The 27,319-nt window shown below is 37.4% G+C and overlaps 1 protein-coding gene across 2 annotated transcripts in view; it reads left to right on the forward strand.

Annotated features, from left to right (window-relative positions):
- F13A1 (coagulation factor XIII A chain) overlaps positions 1 to 27,319 on the forward strand; it is a 165,198-nt gene that overhangs the window by 61,666 nt on the left and 76,213 nt on the right. For both annotated transcript variants that reach the window (XM_025917200.2, XM_086706357.1), the window contains exons 5-6: positions 7,586 to 7,704; positions 10,261 to 10,368. In XM_025917200.2, the coding sequence (XP_025772985.1) occupies positions 7,586 to 7,704; positions 10,261 to 10,368 (227 nt within the window). The remainder of the gene's footprint in view (positions 1 to 7,585; positions 7,705 to 10,260; positions 10,369 to 27,319) is intronic.

The following is a 27,319-nucleotide window of genomic DNA, read 5'->3' on the forward strand; positions in this document are numbered from 1 at the left end:
GTTCCCCACTAGCCATTTAACAAAGCCTAGATTCATTATTTCATTAGCAATTGCAAAAATGGTGATATTCTAATCTTACCATTCCTTCTGCATTTATTAGCATCACTTATTTTGTTGCCTTGAGGTAGTTTTCATATAAGAAGTCTAGATATGTGTCTCTTTCCTTATTTCTAAGTTATCAGAATAATGAGTTGGTTTTTAGCACCCTGCAAAGATAACCAATGAATTTTTTTAAATTACTATAAATTTATGAATATTGAAATTTTTTGTGTTTTAATCCTTTGCAGTGACTTCTTTTTCATATTTGAATTGTCTTCTTTTTGGACAGTGAATGCCCCTTCAAATTTATTTCTGATTCCTTGTCGTGACTCTTAGAATCTTTAATAGCCTCTTTATTTTCTGGTAGGAGGAAGTATTTCAAAATGGTCTTGTACAATTCTTGACCCAGATTTGTTATGAGTCATGTCTCTTAAGGAACCTGGGTACTTTCTAGTAAGGAGAGGGGAGAGAAAAGAATGATACTTAGAGACCATAATCTAGGCTCAAGAGACTCACTGCTACTGCAATGGTTGTTTCTTCCAGTTCTTTTCAGTGGACAGAAGTTGAAAACGTAGTTTTTAAAGAGAAAATGCATTATGAGCTATTATGAGCTATTAAGGATATTTTCAACTTAAATTTATTTTTTTATAAATTCCTTTTATTTGATATTTTATTATAATGGAATTAGATTTCTGACTATCATAGTATGCTCTGATTGAAACACTTCATAGTATTGCGGGGACTAGTAGAAATAGAAAAAAAATATCTTAATAATATTTGTTGATGAAAAATCATGGTAAAAGCAAATCTCCAAAAATGTGTTTGAAGGCCATAAAAGAATAAATACAAAAATATGGGAAAAGATAAGCAGTATCTCCCTTCATATATATTTTTTTAATTTTCTTGTTATGTCTTCCTAAAACAGAGATATTTGACAGCAGTTAGAATGTCCACCTTTCAACATTAAAAAAAATCACACTCCCCAATGGGTGAACAAAGTGAAGAGTAGTCACCTATAATTTAGCTGAATAAGCCACTTTGAAGTCTTAAGTGAGGAGTTCTTCCAATTCCAGAGAGTGCCATCAACTTGTATCATCATTTTAGTGCAAATACAATTTAATTTTGGTGAAATGAGATTCATCCCCCCCGATAAGATTAGTAACTGCATTCACTGAATTTCACATTCTTCATTTGTGAACTGTGAGGAAATGAATGGTAGCTAGAAGATCAATGGGATCCCAGCTATAGCAGCAGGTGGAATGATGATGTACTAGGACAAAATTACCTATACTTTGAATTACAAAACTAACAGTGGTTTTAGATTTGCAATTTAATTACAGACCAACTACCTTTCATATGGAACAAATACCAAAAAAAGTTAATTATTACAAAATATTTCAGAAAAAAATACATAATCTAATAAAATAAAAGCACTGAAAAATATCTTGCTAGAGCGGGGTCAGCTTGGAAAAGTTATTACCAAAGCTAAATATTTTTCCTTCACACAAACTATACTCAAAAATAGCTTTACGAAACTAATTTCTGGCTTAAAACATCAAAGGATTTCTTAGAAACAAATATCTTAACTGACATGGATGGACAGAGAAGAAACAAAGAAGCCGCCTAACCCCAAAGTTCATACTCTTTAAGACTTCTGAAGTATTACTGCACTGATTTACATCTTTTAATGGAAGAATGTGGTAATCATGGAATGAATCAATGCTAAAGTCATTTTCAAATGAAAAACAAAACAAATTAAACCTGATGCAATCCGACCAAACACGTGTCAATATATAGTTTCAAGATTATTTTACAAAACACCTGCATTTACACAGTAGGCTCCAGGCAGCATTTTCAGACAAGTTCTTTGGCTTTATCCTTAACATGATTAAGTTACACTTTTAAAAGAATTATTTAATAATTTTATGTATTAAATTTCTTTATTCAATACATTTTTCTTTCTCTGGAGTCAAAAAAAAAAAAAGACTGTGCATATAAGATTGAGAGAGGATGCACAAGCAGATAGGGAACTTCTAGAAATGGATGGCACTGGGAGGGTCAGCAAGCATGTGAACCTCACTCAGTTATGATGCTTTCCAAGGATGAGTCAGTCTTGTAGCCATTTTACAAAGATTTTAAAGAAAAATTTCTTTTTGAAGTCAGATTTTTTTAATGCTTTCATTCTTATTCAAAATCGGTCCAGCTCTTAGTCTGCAACAGCAGGAGTTATGATACCCATTTCTGGAGGCTGCAGTACCATCAGAGCATGCCTGTAAGTCACTAAAAAAAAAAGAGAGAGAGAAAAAGAAAAGAATGCCCTTCCCTCCAGATTAAAAAAAAATTAATAAAACAATTGAGGAAAGATAGCACTAAATCTAAAATGATTTGCAAAAGAATACTAGGTAAGAAGTGGCTTGAAATTAAAATATGAGGTTTCAAATTCCATTTCTTTGATTTTACTTATGTATTTTTTCTCTTATCCTGCAAATCTTGGCTTCTAATGCCATTAACATGATTGCTTATATCATATTCATTTCAAAATAACAATATCAATATTATCAGTAACAACACGGTTACTAAAACAGTTTACTTTCTCTTTTTTTTGTTTGTTTATTTTACAGTTTTTCTTGTCTTTATGTTATATTCTACGGCAGATATATAGTAAAATTACTCTGTTTTAAAGTAACTTGAAGGGTGCCTGGATGGCTCAGTCAGTTAAGCATCCGACTCTTGATTTCAGCTCAGGTCCATGATCTCAAGGTTCATGAATTCAAGCTGTGCCTAGGGCTCTGTGTTTGACAGTGCAGAGCCTACTTGGGATTCTCTCGCCCTCCCTCCCCTCTCTCTATCTCTGCCCCTTCTCTGCTCACTTGTGTGCACTTTCTCTCTCAAAATATATATATATTTTTTAAATAAAGTAACTTGAAACATGGGGCACCTGGGTGGCTTCACTGGGTTTAGTGTCCAACTCTTGATTTCGGCTCAGGTCATGATCTCACCCTGGGGAGATTGAGCCCTAAGTTATGGGGCTCTGCACGGGGCATGAAGCCTTATTAAGATTCTCCCTCTGCCCCTCCCCAACTCATGCACAAATGCCCACTCTCTTTTGTGCTATCTTGCTCACTCTCTCTCTCAAAAAAAATACATAAATAGGGGCACCTGGGTGGCTCAGTTGGTTAAGCATCCTACTTCAGCTCAGGTCATGGTCTTGCAGACCATGAGTTCGAGGCTTGCAGTAGGCTCTGTGCTGACATCTCAGAGCCTGGAGCCTGCTTTGGATTCTGTGTCTGCTCTTTCTGCCCTTCCCCCACTCACACTCTGCCTCTCTTTTTCTCTCTCAAAAATAATTAATTAATTAATTAAAAAATAAAACCAAAGTAACTTGAAATAGTTCTGTTTTTCAAAGCCACTGATCTATTAGAGTCATATTCATTTGTTTCATTTTGGCTTCATTTATTTAGAAACTGCTTTGTCTTTTATTTCTATTTAGTTTCATTTTATAACTTTACAAAACATTTACATAACCTCAAAGTCAAATTACAAAACAATAAAGATACTTCAGAAAGAAAGTCTAACTCCCAACCCTCCCTCCTACACTTTAGATAATAACTTTGTTAATTTTTGGCTTATCTCTACATTTAAAAATGTAAGTACATATGTGTATTTATATAAATATGTATCTACCTACTTACCTATTTATCTCCCTTCTTTCTTAGATAAAAAGTAGTAATCTATATACATATTTTTCCACTTTTTTAATCTAACAAGAGATCCTAGATATCCCTCTGTAGTAGTATATAGACATCTTCCCAATGCCTTACTATAGTTGCCCATTACCTGGATAATCAAACTTCATTCAACCATTTTTTATTCCAGGAATTCCCCAATTCTTCTGGAGATGGTATTCTTTCTTGCTCCTACCTCTAATACTGTAAAATATATGGAATAAAATATATACATATTCTATGCACCTTATCATACTTTCTTATATACTGCATACATATTTTTGTGTACACACACACACATACACACACAGATATAGATAGATATAGATATAGATATATAGATATACAGATATATATATATAGCGAGAGAGAGAGAGAGAGAGGGAGAGGAAAGTATGATAAGAGGCATGGAAGACATCGGGAAAATTTAATATCTGCCTAAAGGTCACTTTATTATAAGAAAACGCAGAAAAATAAAAAGAATAAAATAGTCAAAGATAAAAGGGAAAGAAATTCCCAAAGCTGAAGAAAGACTTACATTGTCAAACTATAAAGGATCATAGTGCATCAAACCTGGTAAATGAAAAAAAAAAAAAAAAAAAAAAAGACCCACACCTAGATGCAAACTGTTTAAATGTCAAAACTTCAAAGAAAAATCCAAACTTTAAAGTCAAGTTAAAAAATATTATCTGTAGAAGAATGAAAATAGATTGAAATTATATTTTTTGTGGATAAAAATTTATTTGTAAACCTTTGCAGTCCTTGGGTTACTACTCAGTTAAAATTGCTTTTATACATTTGTTTTCTATGTGCATTTTCTCTTCTGTGAACTGGTTTTCCTTTTGCTGACTTTAAATGCACTTTATGACTTTCTCATCAATTTATTGAAATTCTTTACATATAAGGAAAATATGCTAACATTTCCTGTTGTTGGACATATTTCTCTAATTTTTTATGTACCTTAAATTTTATTGTATCTGAAATTCAAGTTTTATATTTATATTAAAAAACCACATTAGTTATTTCCTTTTTTACCTTTTCTATTATTTTTGTTTGTATAAAACTTTTTCATCTAGAGACCAAATATTCAATTTATTTTTTTCTTTTTTTAAGTTTTTATTTACTTATTGTTTAATAATTTAAATTTTTATTTTAAATTTCCTATGCATTCTATTTTTTAATTCAGATTTTAAATTAATTTTCAATTTATTTTGATGTACAGAAAATTTACCTTTCCCACACAGCCAATTTTCTCAGCTGAATTTAATAAACACTCCAGTCATCTTCTTTGATTTATAATATTTTCTTTACCACCTATTAATTTCATAGAAACATGCATATAGTAACATCTATTTCTAAACTCTCTATTTTGACCCATTAATCTATTTTTATATCAATCGTTTAAATTACAGTGGCTCTATAATACAATCCAGTTTCTAATAGCTTATAGGACAAGGCCATAAACATCTCATATTGTAATGACATGTTAAAAAAGCATTCCCAAATGGCACTTCTAGACCTCAGTGATCTTAAGAGATTTCTATCTCAATAATAGGCATTTGAAACCCATCTGACTACAGTGTTATCATTACAATGGTCACAACAGTTAAACCACTATCATAAAAGAATGAAAACAAATGTGGCCTTTACTTTTCAGGATGTTTTGATTGCATCTGGTGGAGGACTTCGCATGTAAATGATCATTGCCCCTTCAAGCACACCCTCATGTTATTTTCTTTTAAAAATGTTCTTTTGTGCTTCTCTACTCAGAAACATTGACCTCAGACTCCGTTGGCACTCCTTTATGTACTGTCCCTGGTTTGTTCCACTGGGAAATGAAGCTCTCATTTCAGTTTAGGGGCCTTTGCCTAATTGGAGATTGCTGTAAAACCATGGCATTCTGCCTCCAGACCTGGGAAGGCCTGTATGAAGCATCAGAGCTCACATCTGCCAGGGTGGAGGGAAGCCCGTAGCACATTTGTCATGTGACTCTGATTGTTCTGGAAACATGAAATGGCTTTGGGATGAATGAGCCATTGATACATATGACATGGATGAATTTCATATAACTAGCCTGAGTGAAAGAAGCCAGAACCCCCAAAAAGTAGACACTGGATTCTTTTTGTATAAAATCTTAGGAAATGCAAATGAATTTACAATGACCAAAAGCATATTCGGGGTTCTCTGGCAGGAGTGGTAGGTCAGAGAGAGAATCCAGAGGGCAGGATTACAAAGGGACATAAGGACATTTTTGTGGTGATGGGTGTGTTTACTATTTCGATTGTGAAATTGTACACTTTAAATGTGTGCAGTTTATGGGATATTAGTATCCACATAAATGTGTGTGTGTGTGTGTGTGTGTGTGTGTATTTGTTTACAGTTGCATGAAACCAGGCAAATGGCAAAAGGGAGAAGAAAGAAAGAGGAAGGTAGAACAAAGTACTGGAGATAAGACAAGAACAAGGATTCTCCCAAGAATCAAGCAAAGTTATAATGTAGCCCAGAATGGGGATCTAAGCTGGTTGGACTGAACAGTGCTTTGCAAACCTTAATGTATAGGTAAATCCCTACAAGTGTTGTTACTATGCAGATTCTGATTCAGTAGGTCTTGAGCTGGGGCCTGAGACTGGATTTCTCACGAACTTCCAGGTGCCACTGATGCCACTGGTCTTTCAACAATTTTTTTGATAACAAAGGGCTAGAGCATTTGTTTTCAGTTTGGGTTGCATATCAGAATCACTGATGTGTGAAATTAATTAATTAATTAAATGAAAAAAAAAAAACAAAACACCTGATGCCTGGATCTCCCCTACCCCCAGAGATTCTGATTTAATTAATTTAGAGTTCTAAGAGGAATCAGAAGTTTTTGAATCTACCCAGATGATTCTAATGTGCAGCCAAGTTGACAGCCACTCCAAAGAGAGTGGTAAAAGTCTTATCATGGAATGAGGAGGAAAGAGTCCCCAAAAGGTAATAGGGGTGGCAGGTATGACCTGGGCTAGAGAAACATAATAAGTCATGTCCCCAATCAGAATCAAACATGCCCCTGTTCCAGACATGCAAATTGACTTGAGTGTAACTTATATCTGTATTGTCCTGCCTTTATTAATGATGCTTTTGACGCTTTCATACCTGGCCTGGGAATAAGTACCAGGCTGATTACTAAATATGCAGGTGGGGAGCATGGCCTTTCTGAGATTATAGCCACAGGGAAGAAAAGTCCTTGCAATGGAAGAAGCTGACTCAGCAGGCCAGTCAGGCATACACACTTACCAACACATTCACAAAGGATTGTTCATTGATAGGAGATGACCCCCAGCCTGCCTCCTCCTGTCAGTGATGGGCCACACACACCAGGCATGACAGACCATGCTGTGTTCTAATATGCCCCAGACTTGTTTTAAAAATCATTTCAGTTCGGCTAGTTTTCTATTAACGTTAATAGCTTGGAAATTATTCTTCTCTCTGTGTTATAGATTCATATCTGCATCATGGAATTTTGATTCTGAAACTACTGATGTCCCAGAATCCTAAAAATGTTTAATGAGACATGTCAATTTAATTGTGCTGCTTGGAACTTAAAGCCAGAGTTTGTCAGCATTTTGCTGACAAATGCCATCCTTTACATGCTGATCTCGGCCACTGATTAGGTTCACCATTGCTGAAATTACATATTGGGAAATGAGCTCTCTTTAGTGGAAACAAAAGACATTTTTTTTTCATTTAGTTGATTAAATTGCAGTTTAGGACCAGAACACACTTACAAGTCTATAAAAACAGTCTGGTTTGGTAATTGTCATTATGTTTAAATTCTGACACAGAGGATGCTGTGTATCTGGATGATGATAAAGAAAGAGAAGAGTATGTCCTGAATGACATCGGGGTTATATTTTATGGAGACTTCAATGACATCAAGACTAGAAGCTGGAGCTATGGTCAGGTGAGGCATTTACAATTTGTCACTGTCAAGGACATTTTTCCTCGATACTTTTTTGTCACGTTTCACTGCAAGGCACGATATGTGGATATTAGACATGCACAATTTCCTGCTTTTCAGGATCTGAGGCTCCAAGCAGCCTAGGAGCAGAGACTTACAAAGGCAACTGCATAATTTAGCCACTGCAATCACGTCTCTTCAGGTATTACAACATTCCAAAGATCAGAGATTCTATGGATAACATGGCATTCTAGTGAGAAATGCTTGTCATCCAGTACAGAGAAGTCTCATTAGCTCAGACATCATTCTTCAACATCGAATGGACTAAAGTTCTCTTTTTCTTATAAGGAAAAGTGTTTTGATAATGATAACTGCAAGGTGTGTGCTCAACTCAAAGAAATCACCTTTTTTAAATGTTAGTATAAGATACTAGAAAATTAGAAATTAGAATTAGAAAAGATGGTCACCATTTCATCAAAGGAGGGCCCACTGGACTTTTGCCTTGAGACATTTTATCAACTGCCATCTCACATGACTGCCTGGATATAAAATAGCAAATGATATTCCATTTTAGATATTCAATAATTCAAACTATTTCAGCTTGGTATCTTTAACAGTGGAACAAGTGACTGATATTTCTACCATATTACCATAAATGAATGCATTGTCCTGTGGATCAGCAAAGGTTCCTCCTTAGCAACATGAGAAAATGTGAATGTGTTATTTAGTAGAGAGTTTTGGCTGAGCTGATGGGAATTGTGCACCATTGTTCTGGGTATCTAGGGGGTACATTTCATGGAACCCGGCGTCACCAGGTCCCATGATACTTTCTTGGCTTCTCATGTCTTCTTTTGACTTCCATGTGGGCTCCCCTTGCATCCCCTACCCCTGCTCCAGCTTGGCCACTGGGACCTGTGTCATCACTAGTTCTTGCCTTGTCTGCCTGACTTTATGTCCTGCTCATTCACCCGGACTCCTGAGAAATCATGTGCCCACCTGCATTTCTGATGTCCTGCCAAGAGGATCATCTGTGTGTTCTTCTGCTTTTGCAGCCCCACCTTGCTCCCTGGTTACAAGCTCTCCCTTCCTGAGTGACATACAATCCATGATATTGCCTATTGTCTAGTGTTCTAAATCCTAATGTGTAGGTGTGATTCTATTTATGTCCCCAAAGTGACATTATGTAGAGAACCAATAAGAAAAAATTCACCAAGGTGGGTAACAAGTAGGACTGGGAAAGAGTCCCAAGCATGATCAGGACACTCCTCAGCCAGCATGCCAAGTAGTTTTTGGGTATACCCCCTTGAGCACAGCCACCATCTGTCTGTTGTCATCAGAGTCCATGAATATGGGTCTCTCAGTCCAAGTAACCAGCCAAGCCAGTAGTTTGCTGTGATGCAGAGAAACAACTAGTCCTATAACTATTTCTTTACCTCTTCAATTCACTGCTTCATGTCCCACAGACAGAGAAATGGTGCTTAATAAGAACCAGAATAATGAGTTCTTTATTATATACCTGAAGAAATAGTGCCCTTACTTTACTGCGTCCATCCCATCAGTTCAGGGTGCACACAAAGTGGGAATGCTAACTGGATTTAATAAAGAACTACATGGTTATTAGCCATTAAGACTATGGTTTCTGTCACAGGTACGTGGGTGGATAATATGCAAGGTGTTTATATTCAGGGAAGTCTCTTGTACAGTGAGGTGCAGTATAGTGAAATATCCCCATTTTGCCATTTTATTACTATTTTGTCCTTGTCCCCCTCCTTTTCTTTTAAAAGAAAATTGTGGTGTTTCATGGGGTCAGTAGTTCTTTCTAAGGAAATCAACTATGAACAGCCTCCCGTGCTGCTCTCTGTAGGGGATCCTGAAACATCTTGAAGAACACAGAGATTCTGCAATGGAGCAGACTACCAGGCTGTTCTCTTGATAATATAAACTTTCTCCAGGCCGTCTTGCCTGCCCTTTGACCCTAGAGTCCACTTTGTTTTAAAAGAAGGGAGACCTTGGGCAGATGTTTGTGACATGAGGTCTCCTACTACTTCCAGTGCAAGGTATACAGGCCCAAAGTACCTCCCTGTGATGTATCTGAGAGCCATTTGTTTTCGAAAAGCACAAGGATTCATGTTACTTTTGAGGTCTCGAGGCTTTGGCCTTACTTTGGTAAATCATTCATTCCTTTGCCTTGGGAGCTGGAGCCCACATGCTGGAGAAATCTTCTAAATTAACTTGTACAGTTTTCTGAAGAGCTTCAAGTTGGTTCATGGTCCTTGAGTATACCAGCTCTTTAGTAGTCCTGTTTTATGTTCCTAGCTTGCTTGTATGTTTTTATCCATTTTACTGAAAAACAAAAGAGGATGTCTTCTTCCTTCTACTTTAGTATTTCATACTAAGGATTATGGATAATGGCTATATAGGAAACACACACTCCTGAACATTTTGTTGTGCTTTCTTTTAATTTTTTTTTGGCATAAAATATCAGCTTTGCAAAGTGGATATTAAGAAGTTTCTCTTTTTCTTTTTTTTCATTTTATTTTTTAATTTTTTCCCAAATAGTTTGAGGATGGCATCCTTGATGCTTGCCTGTATGTGATGGATAGAGCAGAAATGGACCTTTCTGGTAGAGGGAATCCCATCAAGGTCAGCCGTGTTGGATCTGCAATGGTAAGCAAGTGATTACTCAGTGATTACTGATTAATCAGTGATTACTGATTACTAATATTGACTACACATGTCATTAGCCTCAGCATAGATGCCGGTTCATTAAGAGCTGTTGAAATGATGACTGACACTTTAACTTTTATTTGTTAGAGTCTTGAATTCCCTGAATTTGTTCAGTGCTATAGAACAAAATCTTATCTCAGTACTGTATGTTTCTTTGGCTTCAGACAAATGGTGATAGATGAAATGATACTATAGACCACTTATTCTTAAGAATCTCTTGCTTAGGGACTGAGGAGTGACTGTGACAAAATGTCAGTGACTATTATCTATTAATCAAACAAACAAACATCAAGGAGCACCAAAAAGTAAAAAAAAAATGTGCAAGACACTGCTTTTATCCATTTTCACACCCATAGTGAGAGTAAAGAAATAAATGACTCTAAATCCTAGCTTCTGTTCTAATGATACCTCACCATAGGGCTTTATAGTTTATAAAAGGTAGTTTAGCTTACGGTTTATAGTTAATTCTTCACATTAACTGCATGAGATAAGTAGGGTGGGCATTACACATACCATTTTACAAGTTAGAAAACAGGATGGTAACAGTTTGTCAGCGATTAAAGCCTCAGCTGGAACCCAGGTCTGCTAACTCCAAATCTAGACACTTTCTACCTCCCATGCTGCTCTCTGTAGGAGATCCTGAAGCATCTTCAAGAATATAGAGATCCTGCAATGGAACAGCTTCCTGGAGAGGAGATAGAATCACCATGAATGGGAAGGTTGGGGGTCAGGTGTGGAAGGCAGATTAAATGTGTTGCTCAGGTTCTGAGCAGTCCTAGACTGTCCTGATAAAGACAGTACATACATCCTGCCCTTGATGCATTAAACCATACCAAATCTGGTTCATGCGCGGAATATTCCTGAGAAACATTCATCTAGGTGCTATTTCATTTACTCAAAGACTGAGCCCCTCCCCCTCAAAATCCTTTATTATCAATTTCCTTAAGTTTTCTAAAAAAAACCAAAATTCTCTCTTTGGAAAAATTTTGTCTTTGAGTTTGGTTTGAGTTAAATAAAATCAATATTGTTCATGTAAACATATTAGAATGAGAGTGGTATGAAATTTAATTTCTGGTTAGCTTTTAAGAAGCTGCTTGTTTTTTAATATTTTTTTTAATTTTTTTTTCAACGTTTATTTATTTTTGGGACAGAGAGAGACAGAGCATGAACGGGCGAGGGGCAGAGAGAGAGGGAGACACAGAATCGGAAACAGGCTCCAGGCTCTGAGCCATCAGCCCAGAGCCTGACGCGGGGCTCGAACTCACGGACCGCGAGATCGTGACCTGGCTGAAGTCGGACGCTTAACCGACTGCTCCACCCAGGCGCCCCTGCTTGTTTTTTTAGAGAGAGAAACAGAGAGAGTGAGGGGGAGGGGCAGAGAGAGGGAGCGAGAGAAAAAATCTCAAGCAGACTCCACACTCAGTGCTAAACCCAACTTGGGGCTCAATCCCACAACCCTGGGAACATGAGCTGAGCCAAAATCAAGAGTCAGATGCCCAACTAACTGAGCCACCTAGTAACCCCCAAAGGTTGTTTTTTTTACTAGTACTTAAGCTACATGTAAATTTAGAAGATCATGGACATAAAAAGAAGGTAAAAGCCAGTATCTAAAGGCAGTTTTGTTTTCTGTTGTTAGTTTACGTATGACACAATGAAAAGATGATGAGTTCTAAAGAATTTAGGAATTTCTTTATAATAACTATTTATAACAACATACATAAGACCTGTAGTTGATCACTGTTTTTCCTGCTTCCTAGACAAGATTCCCATTTTTCTTTTCCTTTGAAGTTACCATGGCAGGTTTGCAGTGAGAAGGAGGCAACAGCTCTCATGGTTGAATATGAACTAATGCCTTCTTAAGCATTCTGAAATGGCATGTTCACCAGCCTAAGCTTACTCATACGTTGTGTGTATTTTTACTAATCTAGAAACCACTGTCTAACACAAGCAATGTGAGAGGGAAGCAAACATGGAGGTAGACGCACCTGGCCAATGGAAGCAGTGGAGTCTTGTTTTAAGCACACAATCCTAATGCAAATTGCCCTGAATGTTATTAATCACAAAAAGCCTATGGAGTTCTAATTTTGAAAGCCTATAACCCAATGATAAGATTTAGAACTAAACAGAATCTATGGGTGGGCAGGAAGGGATAGTTTGGTTTGGGTTGCCTTTATTTGTAGAGGGGGATGTCTTTCTTGGATGTTAGGGGGCAGAGGCCCCACTGTGGGCCATTTTGGACCATATTTCTGTTTCCACCCCCACCATTGTTTATATATACAGAATATATGTTTGATAGTTTTCAAAACCCTTTCATAACTGTTTTCTCTTTTAATCCTTAGAAGAGCTCTGCAAATCTTTCTAAAATCTATTCCGTTAAAATGATTTTAGAAACTGAAATATTGAGCCTCTGAAAAATCAATAAAAAACATGATCCTTCAAAAAAAAAAAGTCAACTGTTCTCTGGTCATTCAGACAGTTCCTCTCCTGTTCACAAATTCTGGATATCTATCCTGAAATTGCTGAGTGAAGTTAAACAGAGACTGAAAGAAAAACAAAACAAAGACCCCCCCCCCAAATTTCTCAAAACTTTGCCTTAAAATAGGAGAAGATGCATTTATTTATTTTTTGAGAGACCCTACGTGTACATGCGCATGAGTAGGGGAGGGGCAGAGGGAGAGAGAGAAGCATAAGCAGGCTTCATGCCCAGCATGGAGCCCCATACAGGACTCCATCTCAGGACTGTGAGATCATGACCTGAGCCAAAATCAGGAGTCAGCCACTTAACCAACTGAGCCACCCACATGCTCCAAGGTGTACTTAGAAAGCCCAGAAAGAAAATGTTTTTGCAGTTGCACGAGTCCAGCCAGAATGTTGATTCCCAGGCAAAGGAGTCTGTGCCCATTTTCTCAGGGGCTGGCCCAGTCCGTTGGAAAACAGAAACTGCTGGGGGGCTGTCTTAGGAATTCTTCCTAAGCATCTCCCCAGCCTGGTCACCGAGGCTGGAAATCCCTTACAGTGGATACAATACTAAGACAGGCATACATCATGACATGCAAATTCTCTGGGAGGGGCAACAACAATGATTTCCTGAGATCAACTGCTACCAGGAAGGAGTGGAGATGAACAGCCTGGTCCTGGCTGGACACCTGGAGAGGGCCAGGTAGGAACAAGAAGCAAGAGAAGATGATTGGGGCCTCAAAGACAAATTTGCCTACTTTTTCATGGCAAAGTCTAGCACTGAAGATTGGCAGGGAATTTGCAAGGAGTTGGTGAGTGCGCCATGCTAAGTGAGTACAGACAATAACTCAAGTTGTGCAAACTTTCTAATGATAACTATGATAATATAAATCTGGGTGTTAAGTGCGCAATCCCCAGATAAAAATCTTTATTGTCCAGTGTCAATGATCTTGGCATGTTCTTTGTCATGGGGGCTGGTCTGTGCACAAGACGATTCTAGCAGCATCACTGACTTCTACCCTAGAGATGACAGTAGCACCTTCTACCCTCCAGTTGTGACAACCAGGATTGTCTTCAGATATTTCCAAATGTCCCCTGGGGGTCAAAAATCACCCCCAAAGAGGCCACAGCACTAACCTCCTTTGTGGTTCAGTTTCCCAGTCCATGCAATGGACACATAACCCTCTCTTCTCACCCGCATAGACAATCTGTCTTCTTAGCTCATTCAAAACTTGCTGGTTTTCATTCCTCTACTGAAGCAAAAGTGGAGGCAGCATTGTGTGGGAAGGGCCCTGGCCCTTGTCAGATCAGACCTCTCAGCTCTGACTCTACCACTAACTTACTGTGTGACCCAGAATAAATCACTCAACCTCTGCAGGTCTCACTTCATCCTTAAAATAAAATTTTGTGTCTCTGCTCAAACCACGTTAGTTATTCCCAGTGGTAACATGGATATCCTTTTATTCTTCAAACCAATGCTTTTCTTTCTTCTATTTTTTTTTCCTTATAAATTCAGTATCTTATTTTCTTCTTATTTGGAGTTGCTGTTACTTCACTTTGATGTGAAAACTGGAAAAGTTTATGACAATCTGGACAGCCTTGAGCTACTGGATTTTCCCTAGAGAAAGAAAGCCTAAAAATCCTGTAATCTCGTTGTTGGGGGATTGGGTCTGAGATGTTATAACCTTACATAAGATAACTTTTATTCAGGCTCTTCTAAACACTGAGGGGTACATTTTACCAAAGCTACACTGCAGAACAATTTGAGAGACAAAAATTTTAAATAGAGGAAATTAGAAAAAAAGAAGAATGTTGCCCAAAGTTACACTTTCTCCTTTAAATTACATTGTTTGATTGTGGTTTTTTTTCTACATCATATCTGATGCGACAGTCCCCATCAGGACAATTGCCAAGTTCTGGGCCAGGGAAAATTGTAGAAGGTTGCTTTGTACCACCTGAAAATTTATTTTGCTCACAGGACATTAATAAAACATTCCATTGCTGGCCTTGAATTACTGGGAAGAAACCAGACATGGACTCTGAGCCGCTGTCAGACTATCAAAACAGTTGTGCTATGCCATCTGTGACAAAAACAACACGGTTCTGGGAAAGAGGAAAGGCACTGACAATATAGCCTAGCATTACTGCTGGGTGGCTACCTGTCCTCTGACTGATTGGATCTGGCAGCAACTATGGGCAGAGAGGTTCTCCAGGGAGACACACTGCTGCTTCAGTGGCCACTGTTGCGGATGCAACTTGCTTATTCACTGAGAAACCCCTAAAATCTCACCTCCATGGCAGGTTTTCTCCTTTAGGTTGAGACTTTATCAACAGAAAGTCTATGTTGAAATGCACACAAAACCGATTCATGAAATCTGCAAGACCCTCAGGGATCTTCTAGGTGAAGAAGCCCTTGGAAATGATGTCACTCAATGTCACATAGCAAATGAGGGGCTGAGTTGGAACTAGATAGTATTTTTGCTGTCAGATCATATTTCCTAGGAAGGTCACTACCCACACATTAGTACGAATAACACAATTACTACATCAAATTACATAGCTGTCTCCTAAAGAAAACAAACAAACAAACACACACACACACAAAGGAATGGCATCCAAAATAAGTGTACTTTGGATTAGGGGATAAGCAAAAGAAGGTGGAAATATAAAAGAATTCTGACTAGCTACAGGCATTGGATCCCTGAGGAAAGAGTTCCAAAAGAGGATGAGGTACTAAATATGGCTTGATGGTGGTATTGGTGGTAGTGACTGCTATAATGACGCCTATGGTGGTAAAACACCCAATATTAACTCATGCATTCAACAAGTATTTGTTGAGAATCTACCAGTCTAGATAGTGGGATACAGGGGCGCCTGGGTGGCTTGATCGGTTAAGCGTCCGACTTCTGCTCAGGTCATGATCTCACGGTCCGTGAGTTCAAGCCCCACGTCGGGCTCTGTGCTGACAGCTCAGAGCCAGGAGCCTGTTTCAGATTCTGTGTCTCCCTCTCTCTCTGCCCCTTCCCTGTCCATGCTCTGTCTCTCTCTGTCTCAAAAATAAATAAACATTAAAAAAAATTTTTTTAAAGATAGTGGGATACATCTGTAGGCAAAACATAATTTCTGCCTTCCAAGAGCTTATGGTTTAGTAGAAAAGACAGACTGATGAATAGAAAATTTCAACACAGCATGGCATATTCTCTGATGAAATAAGCATGGGGTTGTATGGGAAACCAAATCTCTCGAGCTTTGCTTGGAGTTTTCCCAGGACTAACCACTGGCCTGACAAGTGTTGGGATATTGGATAAAGAAGTAAAAGCATGGCTGACAAGGGCCCATAGCAATAGTAAACCATGCTATTATTCATGGAAACCCTTCTCCATGGTGGAAATTATGCTCAAAGATCCAGTTACCAAAAGCAGTGCAGGAAAATGTAGTTGGAGCTAATTTACTCTTTTAGGGGCTTAATTCAATGATGATGATGATAATGATGATGATAATGATAATAAAATTGTGACATTATTGGGAAATTTTAGAAGGAAGGAGAGGAAAAAATTCAATATAGTTATATATTTTAAAATTCCAGTCTTTATATGATGCTGGCCTGGACTTTCCTGCTTCCCTTGAGGTATGCACATTTATTTTTAACCCTGGTCTTTTGCTAATATCGAACCACAGTGCCATCATTAATCCCCATTAATACCCTGTTCTGACTGTGCCTTTTTGGGAACTAACTCAACACTGAACTTTTTTTAACCAATCGATGTTTGGTATACTCCTTTGTGTTACAAAAAAATACCTTGAACTCCAGTTAGTAAATCAAACTGACCACAACTGGAGGGAGGTCCTAGAGCTTCATAGGGCCCAGTACAAGATGAATGACTGCAGGCCTTGTGGACGAGACGGACTTCAGGGCTTCTGATACCTCACTATACATGATCTCACGGATAAACTGAAAATAGAGTTATTTTTTACCTTACCCATTTTGCTTCCACTCCTCTTTGTCCTGGTATTTAGAAGGGTTTTTTTTTTTCTTTCCATGTATGTAAAAAAACAGTAGTGACATCACTACTCCTTTGATATTTTTCCAAGGAGTTCCACAGGAGGCTTACTACAAAACCACATTTTAATTTTTCTCTAGTTGTTGACTTTGGCATCTTACTGGAAACTTCATGTTGAGCAAACCTCTTCAAGCAACAAACTAGCATGATTACTCAGTACATTTCAAAAATTCACTTAGGTTAGAAATTCCACCCCTCAGTCATCCCAGCTAAACTATAAAGTCATAGATGAAAACATGAGGTCTATTCCCCTAATCATTCAGACCAACCACAACGCAGTTCCCTAACAGTTTTACTTACTTATTTTTTTTAAATAAGATATAGGGGCACCTGGGTAGCTCTGTTGGTTAAGGGCCTGATTCTTGATCTTGGCTCAGGTCATGATCTCATGATTCATGAGTTCAAGCCCTGTGTGCTGTCAGCACAGAGCCTGCTTGGAATTCTCTCTCCCTCTGTGTCTGCCCCTACCCCACTCGTGCTTGCTCTCTCTCTTTCAAAATAAATAAATAAGCTTAAATATTTTTTTTAATAAATAACAAATAAAAATAAATAAAATACAAATTTAAAAAACACCATCTAGCTGAGCCTTTGGCTTATAAGCAACTAAAACCCTCTTTATTGGAGTGAACTGAGGACCCATGTACTCAATGGCTATTGTCCCCATCATGCCACCACTGTGGAGCTTTTTCACATTTCCCTAGGTGGATCTTATTCTTGAAAAAAATTCATCTATCAAAAAAGCATGATTATGTAGTAATAATTAGTTTCCCCCATTCCTGTGTCAAAGATTTAAATAATTGCAAATCAGAACTTCTAATGGCAGTAGAGGTGATCACCACCACCAGGTAATCAGTGAGAGCACACTGAATGTTATTTGCTGCCATCTTTGCAAAAGTAAAGATATCACTTCCTTTTGATGTTTTGGAAGAGTGGCAATGACACACACATACACACCTGCATTACTAACTCTACAGATGCCTAAGATTTAAAATTTCCAGGCTGTTGACCATTGCCAGAGGTAGGCTTCATGATGTATTTGAGTCCCCACCCAGAGTTTTTAGGTTGAAAATCGATTTGGATTTTGTATTTTAATTCTTTCTCTATGATTCAGGCCCAGGAATGTCAGAAATAACATTCTTCACTTTGGGATAGCAGGAAAAGTTAAGAGCCTTCTGTGCCTCTTTATACCTCTTTATAACTTTTCCAATGGTGATGTACCTCAGTCAGTAAGGGCCCCCAGTGATAGCAACTTTCCAGAATCTATAGGTTAGAATTAATGAAAAATGTGATTGTAGTCCAAAAGCATAAAATACTAAAATACCAATTCTAAAAAGATTGTTTTAAACCCTTAAATTTGGAGTTGAGGGTTCCCTAAGCATAGGAGGCATTTCTATACTTCAGGAATGAGGGAGGCAATCCAACGATGATTTTAAGCCAAACATGCTACCTTAATGTCACCTTATTCACTAGGGATTTTCATTTTCGCTTTTTGAAGAATTTTGACAGTTAACAAATACATTGGAAACCAGTAGGAAAGTGGAATTTACCCAACAGAATTGTTTTCATAGCCACTTTTAAGAAATTGTATTCATTCTATGGACAAGCAACATGCAGATGAAGAAATGAGGTATCAGGAAGTTAAATGACTTGCCCAAGATGACTGGTAGTACTGCAAATGGATCTCAGGTTGCCTGACCCCAGCCTTCCATACACAATGTCATATTTCCCTAGGTTTGTCCTTTCCACCTGTCTGCTTTCCATATCACATGAGCTCCTTGGATACAAATATAATACCTTTTACAAGCCCTGTCTGATTCAATCCTTCCCTTTTAGGTGAGGGGGTGGTGGGGAGAGGACAGTAAACCGACATCATTTTTTTTCTCTTATAAGTTAGCAATGTAATGAAGTTTCCATTTGTGGGCAAACAGCTTGATTTCTCAATTATTAAGGTTACATTTCTTATGCCCGTTCTCCCCATATTTTTGGAGAAAAACAGACATTTATTACAAACCATCTCTCGAATGTGATAATCATAGTCAATCTAAATGTCTGCTGTCCCTGAATTGCTTCCTGGAATGAGGTTTCAATGCTGCATCTATTTTGTAATCACATAGGCAATTCCTGAAACACAGGGATGCTTTTCAGAGCTCCCACCAACTTGTGCAGTCGGGGCTGCTCTGGTCTCCTGGGACAACCACCGCCAGGATGGACAGACAAAATGCAGGAAAGCCTTTAGGATACACCACACACTATTATGCACTTTGGGTTCTTTTCTAACCCTTTCCTTCTCCTCTCTCCTCCATGACAGCTTTCTCCTTTCCTGTTTCTACTCTGATTTTTTGCCTTTCTGGTTCATCTATTCCTTTCATTCAGATGTTTTTGGAGGCTTATCTATACCAGCTCTACACCATACAGCAGTGGGATGGCAATGTAAAAAGCAGACACTTGAAGAGTTTAAAATCTGAATCTCTCTCTTTGTCCACATTTGGTTATTTCTCTCATGATTATCAATTAGTAAAATATGTTTTGGCCAAAGAAGAATCCTCAGTTACTAAGGGAGACAAGGTTAATAATCTCTAGTTGTAAAGGATTTCATGAAAAATGAAACTAATTATCCACCCCTGTCAGAGCTTGTGTTGAGTAAATATACCAAAGGCCATTTGCATAAGAGTGATCATATGCTTCACAATATAGGGTAGGGTTGATTCATTTTTTTTTTCTTTCTTGAAGTAAAGTTTACGTACAGTGAAATGCATTGATACTAAATGCAATTTTCAGTGAGTTTGGATTGAGGTAATCTCTAACACCAAAATATAGACATTATCTTCAGCCCAGAAATTTCCCTTGTGCTTTCTCCTAGTCAATCCACACCCTCGTACGCAATGGCCATTCTGTTTTTTGGCAATGGGTTAGATTTGCCTGTTCTTAAACTTCACATAAATGGATTTATACAGTATGTACTTTTGGGGACTGGCTTATTGTATTCAATTGGTTTTTGCACATGTCTTTAATGTATCCTTTCTTATTGCTAAGTGGCATTTCATTGTATTCTGTATCATAATTTGTCTGTCCATTCACCTGTTGATGGCCATTTGAGATATTTCCAATTTGGGGTCATTATGAATAAAGCTGCTATGAACATTCTTGTACAAGTCTTGTACTTAATCTTTCATATCTCTGGGGCAAGTAGTTATAGGTGGCATGCCTATGTCATAGGGTCTGTGTAAGTTTAACTTTATAATAATCTGCCAGTTCTCCAAAGTGATTGGTCCATTTACATGCCTGGTAGCAATACAGGAGAGTTCCAGTTTTTCCACAGCTCCACCTTTTCTTGATGTTTCAGCTTTCTTAATTTTTAACCATTCTAGTGGGTGCATAGTGGTATTTCATTGGGATTTTAATTTTTATTTCTCTGATAACTAATGATTGAGCACTTTTCTATGCATTTATTAGCCATTCATATATCTTTTTCAGTGTAGTATCTTTTCAAGTCTTTGCCCACTTTTTTATTGGATTGGTTGTCTTTTTATTATTGAGCTGTAGTTCTCTATATATTCTGAATACATGTCCTTGTCAGATGTGTGTAGAAGATATTTTTCCCAGAATATGGTTTGCCATTAAATTTTCTCAATAATATGTTTTAAGGAACAAAAGTTTAAAGTTATAGGTAAAGATTTCCAGAATGAAACCAACTGAGTTGCAAAGAATCAGTAGACATGCGCTATGTAAAGAAAGGGTTTGAGAATGGAAGGGCATTCCAAGAAGAGAGTATGACATTTCTAATAGTACTGAGTCAGAAAAAAAGCTTGTTAAGCCCACCACTATGAAAAGCCAAGGAGATAATAAATGGCTTTCTCACTCAAAATCCCAGCTGTTAGAGGTATTACGAAAGCCCCAAAAGGATCAGAGATGAAAATCCAGGCAAGGGAAGAAAGAGAGTTCTCACTACCCTGTTTCTTTCATGTATTTGCTCATCTCCCTTTTTACACTCACCACATGACTTGACAAACAACAGGACAAATACAAGTAACAGATCTCTACATTACAAGATGAATGAATTTTCAAAGTTTACTTTTTGGAATGATTTTTTAAGCAAATACCACTTGAACCCAAGTACAGGAAGGAAGGAAGGAACAAGGAAGGAAGAAGAAGAAAGAAAGAAAGAAAGAAAGAAAGAAAGAAAGAAAGAAAGAAAGAAAGAAAGAGAAATAGAGAAAGAGAGAAAGGCAGAGCTGTTGTCATTGCAGAGAGATGGTGCCTGAAGCCAACACCACTACCACTCAATCATCTCTTTCTCCACTCCCCCCAACACAGTGACCGCTGAGCTACTTTTGCAAATCCCTAGAATGTCATGGGTACTATTTGACATCCACTATACCACTTCCACCTACAGCTAAGATTGATCACCACCAGATTGTAGCTGGGGGCTGTGGTTCACAAAAATCTGGAAAGAATTTTACTCGAGGAATAATTATTTTCCTGCCCAAATTTAACTCTCTATCTTTGAAGCTAGTTCATGTAACCCAGATTTTATATCCAGAGGTCTTCCAAAAACCGTCATAGACAGGATTAGGTATAAAACTGTATTCTACAAGATTTACAGAAATCCTAGCCTTTATGAGAACATAACTTTTAACAATGAAATTTAACAAAATATAATAGGTTTATAACAAACAAAAGTCATTTCATCATAGCCATATACAGTGTGCACACAGGGTAGGAAAAATACCTTTATATAATTAAAAAGAAGCAGAAAAAACTGTAATTATACAAAATGTAAAAGTATAGTTTTTGGAAATTGGAGAATCAAGAAATGTCACTTCTCTTTATTGTTCAATATCAGTTAAAAATCTGTCCAATTCTCCAAGACCAAAATTACAGAGAAGTCCAGTATTGGTTATGCTTTAAGTCCCTCCCTGCCCTTTGAATTGTACAGGAACCCAGGACTTATTCTGACCCTGGAGTGGAGGTCTACTGTGCAATGCCAGCACCACGCCTTAACATCACAGTAGCTGATCTACTGGCAATCTTACTTCAGAACAAAGCATAGGCCAGTCCTGCTGCAGCCACACCATTCAAAGGGCCTCTCACCCAAAAAGCACTATTTCCTTACTGGATTTCCCACAGTCTCCAGTCCCCGATGGCTCAACTCCTGAAATGTTGGCCTCAAAGAGCACTGTCTTTGCCCTTTGCTATATATGAACAAACCCAGTGTAACCACACCCCATGGGCCTAAGCCTGGGATTCAGATACACACACACACACACACACACACACACACACACACACACAAACACACACACATATATATATATATATATATATATATATATATATATATATATATACCCAAGTACAGAAAATGCCTTCCTTAATACCCATCACCCATCTAGCCCATCTCCCACCCACTACCCTCCATCACCATCTCAGAGCCTGGAGCCTGCTTTGGATTCTGTGTCTCCCTCTCTCTCTGCCCCTCCCCTGCTCACACTCTGTCTGTCTCTCTCTCAAAAATAAATAAACATTAAAAACAATATAAAACAATAAATGGCACTATACTGTAGATGGTAGTTTAAAAAGTAGTACACTTACTTTTTATAGCCTTGTTAAGATATAGTTAACTTACAATAAAATACACATATTTAAGGAATGCATTTTGATAAGTTTGATGCACCCATGAAATCATCTCTAAAATGAAAATAATGCGAATATCTATTGCTCCTCAGACATTTACTTTCTAATTTCTCATTTTGATGATTCTCTGCTTGGTCTACCATCCCCAAGCAATCACTGTTGTGCTTTCTGTCATTACACATTGATTTATATTTTCTAGAATTTTACATAAGTGGAATCATGCAGTTATCACTCTTTTTTTGTCTAGCTCAGGCTTCTTTATCTCATTTTGAGATTCATTCATGCTATTGTTTGTATTCCTTTATAATGCTGAGTAGTGCTCCATTCTGTAGAAGAACCACAATTTGTTTATCTACTTTCTTGTTGATGGACATTTGGGCTGTTTCCAGTTTTTTCCTCTTACAAATAAAGCTAGGATTGTTCATGCAAAAGCCTTTGTATAGACATAAGCTTTTATTTTTCTTAAATACCTAGGAGAGGGATGTCAGGTCATATGATAGGTGTGTGTTTAATTTTTAAGAAACTGCCAAAGTGGTTGTACCATTTTACATCACCACCAACAGGGTATGAGAGTCCCAGGCATTCACATCTTCCCCAACACTTGATATCATCAGCCTTTTTTTATTTATTTAAATTTTAGTTAGCTAACATATAGTGCAATATTGGTCTCAGGAGTAGAATTCAGTGACTCATCACTTACATACACACCCAGTGCTTATCACAACAAGTGCCCTCCTTAATACCTATCATCCGTCTAGCGCATCTCCCACCCACCACCCTCCATCAATTCTCAGTTGTTCTCTATTGTCAAGAGTCTCAGATATCACCTCATGCCAGTCAGAGTGGCTAAAACGAACAAATAAGGAGACTATAGATGCTGGAGAGGATGTGGAGAAACGGGAACCCTCTTGCACTGTTGGTGGGAATGCAAACTGGTGCAGCCACTCTGGAACAGTATGGAGCTTCCTCAAAAAATTAAAAATAGATATACCCTATGACCCAGCAGTATCACTGCTAGGAATTTACCCAAGGGATACAGGAGTGCTGATGCATAGGGGCACTTGTACCCCAATGTTTATAGTAGCACTTTCAACAATAGCCAAATTATGGAAAGAGCCTAAATGTCCATCAACTGATGAATGGATAAAGAAATTGTGGGTTATATACACAATGGAATACTACATGGCAATGAGAAAGAATGAAATCTGGCCTTTTGTAGCAACATGGATGGAACTGGAGAGTGTTATGCTAAGTGAAATAAGTAATACAGAGAAAGACGGATGCCATATGTTTTCACTCTTATGTGGATCCTGAGAAACTTAACAGAAGTCCATGGGGGAGGGGAAAAAAAACAGGTTAGAGAGGGAAGGAGTCAAAGCATAAGAGACTCTTAAAAACTGAGAACAAACTGAGGGTTGATGGGGGTAGGAGGGAGGGGAAGGTATTGAGGAAGGCACCTTTTGGGATGAGCACTGGGTATTGTATGGAAACCAATTTGACAATAAATTTCATAGTTAAAAAAATAAAAAATAAAAAAATAAAAATAAAGGGATAAAAGAGTCTCTTGTACTTTATTTCCCTCTCTTTGTTGAACCCTTTCCCATGTGCTCATCTGTTTTGTTTCTTAAATTCCATATTTGAGTGAAATCATATGATATTTGTCTTTCTCTGATTGACTTATTTCACTTAACATAATACATTCTAGCTCCATCCACATCATGTCAAATGGTAAGATTTCACTCATTTTTATGGCTAAGTAATATTCCATTGTGTGTGTATACCACATCTTCTTCTTCTTCCATTCATCAGTTGATGAACATTTGGACTCTCTCCAGAGTTTGGCTACTGTTGATAATGCTACTATAGAAATCAAGGTGCATGTTCCCCTTAGAATCTCTATTTTTGTATCCTTTGGGTAAATACCTAATAGTGAAATTGTTGGATCATAGGGTAGTTCTATTTCTAGTTTTTTGAGGAACCTCCATACTATTCTCCAGAATGGCTGCACCAGTTTGCATTCCAACCAGCAGTGCAAAAGGGTTCCCCTTTCTCCCATCCTCACCAACACCTGTTGTTTATTGTGTTGTTAAGTTTAGCCTTTCTGACAGGTGTGAGGTGGTATCTCATCATGGTTTTTATTTGTATTTCCTTGATGATGACTGATGTTGAGCATCTTTTCATGTGCCTGTTAGTCATCTGGAGGTGTTCTTTGGAAAATTGTCTATTCATGTCTTCTGCCCATTTCTTTTTTTTTTTTTTTTAATTTTTTTTTTTCAACGTTTATTTATTTTTGGGACAGAGAGAGACAGAGCATGAACGGGGGAGGGGCAGATAGAGAGGGAGACACAGAATCGGAAACAGGCTCCAGGCTCTGAGCCATCAGCCCAGAGCCTGACGCGGGGCTCGAACTCACGGACCACGAAATCGTGACCTGGCTGAAGTCGGACGCTTAACCGACTGCGCCACCCAGGCGCCCCTCTTCTGCCCATTTCTTAACTGCATTGTTTTCTGAGTGTTGAGCTTAATAAGTTCTTTATAGATTTTGGATACTAACCCTTTATCAGATATGTTATTTGCCAATATCTTCTCTCATTCTATAGGCTGCCTTTTAGTTTTGTTGATTGTTTCCTTTGTTGTGAAGAAGCTTTTTATCTTGATGAAGTCCCAATTGTTCATGTTTGCTTTTGTTTCCCTTGCCTTCAGTGATGTGTCTAGTAAGAAGTTGCTGCAGCCAAGGTCAAAGAGGTTGCTGCATGTGTTCTCCTCTAGGATTTTGATGGTTTCCTGTCTCACATTTAGGTCTTTCATCCATTTTGAATTTATTTTTGTGTATGGTGTAAGAAAGTGGTTCAGTTTCAATTTTAGACTTTCTAACAGGTGTATAATGTTATCTCATTGTGGGTTTAATTTGCATTTCCCTCTGACTAATGATGTTGAGCATCTTTGGTTGTGTTTGTTTGCCATCCATGTATCTTCTTTGATGTGGTATCTGTTCAAATATTTTCCCCATGGTTTTAAATTTTGTTCTTTTTCTTATTATTGAGTTTATAGTGTTCTTTACATATTCTGAATACAAGTCCTTTACCACATATGTGATTTGCAAATATTTTCCCTCACTCTGGACATACCTTTTCATTCTCTTAATGATGTCTTTCAATGAGCAAAAGTTCATAATTTGATGAATTCCAATTAATTTGTAAGTATATCCTTATGAATCATTTTTCTTTTCTCTCTTTCTTTCTTCTTTCTTTCTTTCTTTCTTTCTTTCTTTCTTCTTTTTTGTATTATATCAAAGAGATCTTTGCTTAACCAAAGGGTATAAATTATTTTTCCTGTTTTCTTCTGGAAGTTTATAGTTTTAGGCTTTATATTTAGGTATATGATCCATTTTGAGATAATTTTTTATATGGGACAAAGTATGCATCAAAGTTCATTTTTGCATATGAATATCCAATTGTTCCAGCACCATTTGTTGTAAAGATTATACTTTGATCATGAAATTATCTTTGCAACTTTGTCAAAAATTAGTTAACTATATTGCTGGAGTCTATTTCTGTGTTCTATATTGTGTTCCATTAATCTGTTTGCTTCCCTTTATGCCAAATAGTGTTGTGCTATTTTATTTAAAAAAGCATTACATTTAAGTGTACTCAAATTCTATTTAATTTTAAGTCTTATTTAATCATTAAGTTTTGCTTTCACAGAAATAAAACTCTGAATTGCAACAGAAGACATTGCTAAACTTCAAATAAATGTTTCTTCACTACAAGAAATACTGTTTTTAACAGATCCCTCTAAGATTATTTAAAAACTATTAAAACCATTAAAAGAATAATTATATATTTTTAGATTATGTTTTAATTTTAGATGATGTTAATTATGTAAGAGAGACCAACACATTAAAACATCAATACTTCCATTCTCCCTCTCCTCTTTCCTCCCTCATGTCTAATCTTTTTAATATTGTTATCATTATATTATCAAATTTTAAAATTCATATTCATTCTGATACCATAATTCCCAAAGGTTTTTAAACATACATGAGTTTTTCTCATCACTAGATCTCTTACCACAGTGTCTCTGTTCCTGGGTTCTTTGTTTGATTCAGCCTTTAATTATCTTGATATCATTTTTCAAGTAGTTTGGTTATAATGGATGGTGTATTCCCTGAGATTCTTCATGTTTGAAAATGAGTGCTGGCTGCCTTTATACTTACAGAACCTCTTAGCTGTGCATAACATTCTTGGGCCAACCTTTCTTTCTCTCAGGACTGTGTAAATATTGATTGACTGTGTTTTGCCAGTGAATGGTGCTGTGGAGAAGTCTAAAGACAGCCTAATTTCCTCCCTTGTTGCTAGTTTGCATTTTCTGTCTATATGACTGAACAATTATTTCTTTATTCTTGAGTTCGAATAGCTTAATTAATTAAAGTTCCTAAGCAGTGAGAATTCTACATCAAGTCACCTCAGAGCACAGATTGTCCTTTTATTTATTTATTTTTAATTTTTTTAATGTTTATTTATTTTTGAGAGACAGAGACAGAGCATGAACAGGGGAGAGGCAGAGAGAGAGGGGGCCACAGAATCCAAAGCAGATTCCAGGCTCTGAGCTGTCAGTACTGACCCTGACATGGGACTTGAACTCACTGGCCATGAGATCATGACCTGAGCCGAAGTCAGACTCTCAACTGACTGATTCACCCATGCACTCCTCAGATTGTCCTTTTAAAGTATAAATTC

The sequence above is a fragment of the Puma concolor genome, chromosome B2 (genome assembly GCF_028749965.1).
Source record: "Puma concolor isolate L17-30 chromosome B2, mPumCon1.1.hap2, whole genome shotgun sequence".
Taxonomy (NCBI): Eukaryota; Metazoa; Chordata; class Mammalia; order Carnivora; family Felidae; genus Puma; species Puma concolor.